General features: G+C 36.7%; 1 protein-coding gene across 1 annotated transcript; it reads left to right on the plus strand.

Annotated features, from left to right (window-relative positions):
• The first annotated feature begins 3,839 nt into the window (after positions 1-3,839).
• On the plus strand, positions 3,840-4,781 carry LOC148049505 (olfactory receptor 9G4-like). Its single transcript, XM_087717809.1, has one exon. The coding sequence runs from the start codon at positions 3,840-3,842 to the stop codon at positions 4,779-4,781; it is 942 nt and encodes a 313-aa protein (XP_087573935.1).
• Positions 4,782-7,600: the final 2,819 nt, after the last annotated feature.

Consider the following 7,600-nt stretch of genomic DNA (forward strand, 5'->3'; position numbering starts at 1 on the left):
CGACGCTCTGCGTGGCCATTCTGTAGCCCATCCGCAGGGATTTCAAGGAACGCGAGGTGGAGTCTAAACTTTAGAGTTGTGCTGGTCTCAGCGACCCCTGTGAAAGGGTCATTCAACCCTAAAAGGGGTCTCAACCCACAGGTTGAGAACCGCTGAGGTAGAGAAAGGGGCTGATGGAAAGAGCAGATGCTGGGTTTCGAGCTTCTATGAGATACGAAAGGAACAGAGGTGGGTTCCTACCAGTTCGCACCTATTCAGTAGAACCGGTTCATCAAATCTACCGAACCGGTTAGAAGAAGTTCCACCAGTGGACCCAGAAAGCAGGCCACACCTACAGAAGAGGTTCCAAATTTTTTTGAAACTCACTACTGATTCTTGGATATGATTATTCTACACTATCATGCTCATATTTATAAAACTCAGTGCCTCTGAAAGGTAAGGATGACTACTGTGTTTGTGGTGCAATCAGAACATTGCGTGTGTTGAAGTTGTTTTAACGCAAACCAAAGACGCCTTTTAAAAAACAAGTTTACATCATATTCTTATTCATACCAGTGCTGTGTGTGAGATAATTTAAGGTGGTTCTGACAAGTGTCGTCGGTATCTTCATATCCGGTCACATGGGTGGCAAGCCACTCCCATCCGGTCACATAGGTGGCAAGCCACTCCACAAAGGAGGCCACACCCACAGAGTAGGTTCGAACAATTTTTGAAACCCACCACTGGAAAGGAACAACATGTTGCGAAGAGAAGTTCATACAAGATTTATTAAGAAAGTAACTAGAACATTAATGCTACAAAATGCAAGAGATATAAGACTGCACTATTACTGGAAAAATACAGGTTGATGCAATGAAAATGTATAATAAAAACTAAGCTAAATTTAGTTTACTAGTAGTATATATAAAATGAAGTGACAATAGCTATAGTTAAATAATAATTAATAATGATAACAATACATATAGATATATTAGTTTGATAATATGAAATTTTATATAAACAACACATGGAGATGTGTTGAGAGGAGGTTTAAAAGCTTTATCTAGAATATGTTATAAAGATGTGTTGTGATTGGATGATTTTAGGATGATTTAATAGAATGTTATCATATAATCCTATTCTAGATTTTGAATATTATATATAAAAGGATGTAAAAACAATTATAGTCAAATTAAGGTTGAGATATAATAATCGTGATATACATGAATATATGTGAATTTAAAATATGCAATAGATATGAAAAGCAGGTGATGACTATGAAAGAGATGCATGGAAATACTGTAACCAACCAACACACTTTGTATAATTTGTAATGGAAGATGGCTTTTTTATTTTTATGTTTGTTTGTCTTTGTTCAAAAATAAATAAACATCGTTGTTGTTTTTTAAAAAACTGACCAGGTTTTTACTATGATCCTGTTCAAAAAAATATTTCAGGCCATAAAATAGGAAAAATACATACGTTTTGATATGTATTTTGGTAGGTATAATACATACATATGATTATTGGGGTAAATTTTATTATGTTTTGAACAGATTTTGTCTTCCAAAACCATATTGTAAGTGCTTTAGATTCCTTTTCTGTGTTATGTATTTTATATAAGGGAACATTGTCAACCTCGGTTAAGCATTTACTATGAATATATAAAGTTAATTTTGCAATTGCTATCAATTTGCCAAATTTTTCTCCCAAGCCTGTTTGATGTGCAAGATTTCTCTTTCCCAATGTTGTCCAGAGGGACTATTGCTACTGTTGCATATTTCTTAATAACTTGTGAGGCTTTCCTTTTATATTATTCAGTATCATACTTAACAAAGTATTTGTAATTTTAATTCAGTTTTTATTATCAGATGTTTTTGTATATATTGGTGTATTTCTTTCTCTTATAGTCTTTTTGCACAACCAATACATATGCGAAAATGTTCCTTCTTTGTTCTGGCCAATATTTCCTGTTGTTTGATTTGTCCATATTGGCAATTGCTGACAGAGTTATATTTAATTATTGAACATTTTGAATCAATTTTCCCACAAATTGTAGCTTGAGGTCAATGTTGTTGATTTTTCCATTGTTCTACTGTTATTGGTTCCTTAAAGTTTTGCTTCCATTTTATCATGAATTTTTTAATTGATTCCGTCTTCATGTCATGTTTGCATGACAATTTGTATCGAAGTAGATAATGAAAAATAAAAGAAGATAAAGCTGGCAAGGAAAAATGACAAATGTAAACAATTAAGCAGTTTCTTTAGAAAGCATTGGGAACATTGGGATGTTTGATGCCAGAATGTTGATGGTAAGGTTCAAACTACTGAAACCAATATTAATACTGTCAAAATAAAGGGAAGAATTATGAGCCAAAAACCAAAGGAAAAATAAGAGATTGGAACATGTTTAGATGCTTATTTGATGCCACCTTGGTTGCAAACTCCTCAGCTAAATTGTTTGTGGATAAATTGCAGAAAATATACTCTGAATGCTCCCTCAGGGTAAGGTGATTTTTATGCTTCCAGTCTTACATTGATTCACTTCATAAACGACATGTAACAGAGTGCCTGATTGGCACAATATATTTTTACCATTAATGCAAAGATTCAAACACTGCTCAGATATGAAATACTTTTAATTCCATACATTTTGGTTTCAGACCCTGTCAAAATGCACTTCAAATTTACAAAAACTGCAAGTAGATCTACTTTTTATTTATCTGTTTAAGAATTTACACAGCTGAATTCCTTGACAGGTATAGGGAAGTGCTCCCTCTGCTGTCACTTGCAATACTGGGCATTCAAGATTTGTTTCCACTTTCCAGAATAGAATCCATTATTTAGCTGCCTTGTGAGATGCTGATATAACTATAGTTCTCATCAAACTTTCCTCTCTATGTTTTTACAGACTCCGAATGCATCCATTGTTGTAAAACCTGGCCTTTGGATCTGACCAGGTATTTATCCATATCTTTTATCTCACTTGCAGTTTATCTTTTTGAGCAGGAGGCCCTGTCAAATCCAACATTCCCCAACACAGGAGAGTAGCTTTATCATGCTCTTGAACTCAAACTCAAGATAGTTTCATTCCTCCCCTCCCAACCATGAAATCACCCCATGCCTATAATCTGTTGTAGCAAAAATGCCTCACAGCTTTGTTGTTTATTTTGCCATTGTGGAAAGTTTCTTCCACATCCTGGTCCTATAAAACCTTCAAGGTGATTTTGTTGTCTTAACTTGGGATGCCATGTATTGCATTATTATAATCCCTCATTCTTTCTTTTTTTCCTCTTTGCGGCCCCTTCAAAATTAAGCATCTAAAAATAATGGAAATGGTTTACTGTATTGATTTAAAAGTGATCTAATAAAATAGAAGTTGGAATGCATTGATGTGTCTCGGAAGGACAGAAATGTTGGAAGTCCTCAACCTCGGGGTGCAGAACATGGACTTTGTATTCCCTTCAGGTCCAAAGTGCTGCTCACTTTTTCTTGCCCTCAGACCTTCCCTGTTCAGGATTACTTGTCTGTTTACACATACAGTATATGTTGTTTATTTTATATGCTCAGACCAGTCATTGGAAAACTTTGCAAAACATATGGACTCAAGTGCACTTAATGCAATGAGAATGTAATGCATGCACTATTGTTTTCACGTAAAACCTGTATTCTATAAAATTTTACTAAATGTTCAAAACTAGAAGCAAAATCAGTTTGGGGTTCAAAATTAACAACATCAATTCAAATACCCTGTTTTCAAAATATCTTTCAATGTCATAGCAGGAATTCATTATTCAGGGCACAAAACACCAATATCTTTACTTGTTTTTCCTCTCTAAATAGGTGATGCTTGGAACAAAATGGAACTTGAAGATAATCGCACAATCCTTAGTGATTTTGTGATTGTTGGATTTACAACAGATCCATTTCTACGCACAATATTCTTTGTGGTATTCTTGACTTCATACATCCTAACATTGACTGGGAATTTAGGCCTTATGACACTGATCTACCTGGACTCCCGCTTGCACACACCCATGTACTTCTTTGTGGGTAGCCTTTCTTTCCTGGATGTCTGGTACTCCTCAGTCTACACTCCTCGGATCTTGTATGACTGTGTATCCAAGAACAACCACATTTCCTTAGCCGGTTGTGCAGCCCAGTTCTTTTTCTCTGCTGGATTGGGCTGGAGTGAATGCTTCCTACTGGCCTTCATGGCCTATGACCGCTTTGTGGCCATCTGCAACCCACTCCTTTATGCCATTGCCATGCCCAAGAAGCTGTGCATCCAGCTGGTGGTAGGAGCCTACATAGTTGGATTTGCCAATGCAATCGTACATACCGGTAACACTTTCCGTCTACGCTTCTGTGGTAGCAATATTATCAACCACTATTTTTGTGATGAGCCACCACTTGTGAAGATGTCCTGTGATGATACAAGAGAATATGAGCTCATCCTGACTGCTGTCATTTGTTTCAATCTGCTGGCAGCCACTGCTGTCATCGTGAAGTCCTATGTTGGTATTGTGGTAGCCATTATTCGCATACGTTCGGCTGCAGGGAGACGCAAAGCTTTCTCCACTTGCTCAGCTCACCTGATCTCTGTCTCTCTTTTCTATGGCTCCATACTTATCATATACTCCACCCCTAAGTCTTATCACACTCCAAATTGGGACAAGACAAATGCGTTGTTCTATACGGTAGTCAACCCTCTGGTCAACCCTTTGATTTACAGCTTACGGAACAAAGATGTGAAGGCAGCCTTCAAGAAAGTCTGGGAGAAATTCACAGCACACAAATGAATAGCATTGTTACATTCCTTCTTTTGGGTAGTCTGATGATGATGAAATTAACCTCTGGCTCCATTGTCTGCCAGCAGGCTACTCACTTCCTTCCTTGCTCCTTCCCCCACTTGGTTCCTTTGTAAAAGAAAGTGGAGAAAGTCAAGAGTCCAGAATCAAAGATTAGCAATTATTCTCTATAGTCAAATTCCCATGCATCCTTTTCTTAATCAGCAATAGTATTCCATAAGTACTCCTTCCTAATCTTCTAACCTGGCAGCACCCTGACTTTTTATTTCAGACTTTTTAAAAATTTAATTTAGTTTTTCATTTGCTTTGTGTTATTGCTGATGTTGTTAATGTTGTTACTTTTATTGCTGCTAGTCTGGTAGTGTCAGCCACTAAATATGTTTAGGCTCTCACTGGTTGAAGGTTTGCATCTATTCCAAATTCTTATAATAGCATATCTAATAAAATGATTTTGCAAATATACCTTAATACTGTCTTTATCACACCGATCCAAATCTCAAGTCATGTCTTTCTAACTTTAAAGCTTTCTATTTCTCAGCAACTTCCATTCTTTCATACAAATTAAACCACAGCCTGCAAAATATAATCTCAAACCTGGTAAACCCAATTGTCTTTATTTTGCATCCTACAACATTTTATATTACATTCCCCAAAAATATAACTGTTCAAATACATTTCAGATATAACTGTTGTTACTTGTGTGGCATGGATGTCATTCATGGACTCTATATCAAAGGATACATCAAACTTTTGGAGAGATTTCAAATGTGCACCCTCTGCTCTATCCTCAGCACTTGTGAATAAGACTCGGATTCCAAACTGAGGGTCCTGGATCATGAAAGTCCATTCGTGTTGACTCCCTGATTATCAGAGTTCCAATGAGGTGCGGGGTGGGGGATAGAATAGAATAACAGAGTTGGAAAGGACCTTGGAGGTCTTCTAGTTCAACACCCTGCTTAGGCAGGAAACCCTACACCACTTCAGACAAACGGTTATCCAACATCTTCTTTAAAACTTCCAGTTTTGGAACATTCACATCTTCTGGAGGCAAGTTGTTTCACTGATTAATTGTGCTAACTGTCAGGAAATTTCTCCTGAGTTGTAAGTTACTTCTCTCCTAGATTTTTGGCAGTTATTATTATTTAATATTATTATTACTAAAAATTAATTATATTCATCCTACCGCTATCCAGATGTTCAGATCAGATTTGGCATTTTGGCTATGTATTTAATTCTCACCAAAGACCCGGGATAGGCAGATAACCTGTGTGCTTCCTGATTCACAACATTTGTTTGCTTGTTTATTTTATATGCTAAGACCAGTCATTGGGAAAGGTTTGCAAAACACATGGAATCCAGTGCATTTAATACAATGAGAATGTAATACATGTACTTGTCTCCTAAGCTTCTACCGTTCTAGGAGCAAGGTCTTTACCAGTCTTCCCATGGCTCCACTTCTCCCAACTGATTGTCAAGATTGTCAGGGGCTGGATCACACGGGTCCATTATAGAAGAAGAAAAGAATAGAAGAAGTTCCAAGGTTTTCAGAAGTGATTGACCTTTCCAACTTCTGATTCCCTCCAGAAACAGGTCTATGAATAGCTGACTTCACAACCATCAGCTTTGGGGAGAATCAAAGAAATTTTGTAATAAATGTAGTTCTCTATAATTTACTGCAGAGAGTGATCCCTGACAGTGAAAATCCTGTTTTCCCGAAAGCTAGAGGGTTGTATAACAAACAGAAACTGCAAAGAAAATACAAGAAATGTTGAAATGTTCTTATTTCCCTGAGAAGGATTTGAAGGCTCCAGAAATATGGGTTTTTCAACAAAGAAGTGCATCCTTGTGTTAGATAATATGGACCTCAAAGTCTGATATAGATTAGAGGGAAGGATTTCGGTTTGAGGTAGTTCATCCTAATTAAGGAGTTTAATCAAATAAGGTGTAAAAATAAGTGGACTCTGCCATAGAGTGGGAATGATGCTATGAAAAAGAATCAAATAAGCTGTAAAAATTGAACACTGAACAAAGTAGTTAATTTCAGCAAAAAGTGATTTTTTATTCTATTGTACTACTAATGTAATGTTAGTATTGTGGTAGAGGAGAAACTTGATATTTGCTAATTCTGTCTTTCCCAATAAGTTGTCTTCTACATGTTCAAATTCCAGCTACCACAATTTCTAGACAGTCCATCATCATTCTCACCTGCTTTGAAATAATTCTGATTTTTTTGGGGGGGGGGAATTGCCCTCCTTTTCATGTGTTGCGGGCAGAAAATTTTCTTAAGCTAACCATGCCTTTTTGTTAACAGGCATTCTCTTTCAAAGCTCTTGTATACACACAACATTCATACTGGAATCAGTACGGAGCCAACACCTTCAGAGCCATATAACATTATAAACTATTAATTTTCCTATTTCTGCAACTTTGTAATGTACATATATTGCATCTTTGGGTAGTTGGACAGCGCTAGGATCTACGTACATATACAGAAATACGTCTACATCTATATACAGAGATGCATTTAGTATCTCTGGAAACAATTGCATCAATTAGAGAGTTTTGGAATGAAATATGTACCACAGGAGTTTCTGTGCATCCTTTAAAATATTAGCATGATTTATTTCAACAGTCAAAATTGCAAAATTATTTCTTCTTCTTCTATAAACAAGTTGTGGTTATAAAAATGATGAAAGCAGGGGTGGAGGAGCCAATGTCACGACGATATGGATGTGCGGTCTCAATGCTCCGAGACCACAGCTGATACTTTTGCCACTGGGTGGTCCAATTGGACCTAAACCGTCCCGTAG

Source organism: Thamnophis sirtalis, unplaced genomic scaffold (assembly GCF_051295495.1).
Source record: "Thamnophis sirtalis isolate CommonGarterSnake01/CBP01778 unplaced genomic scaffold, rThaSir2_p1.2 scaffold_1, whole genome shotgun sequence".
NCBI lineage: Eukaryota > Metazoa > Chordata > Lepidosauria > Squamata > Natricidae > Thamnophis > Thamnophis sirtalis.

What these genes read in the sequence shown, in the direction of transcription:
- LOC148049505 (XM_087717809.1), top strand. Translation starts at nt 3,840, where the DNA reads ATGGAACTTGAAGATAATCGCACAATCCTTAGTGATTTTGTGATTGTT.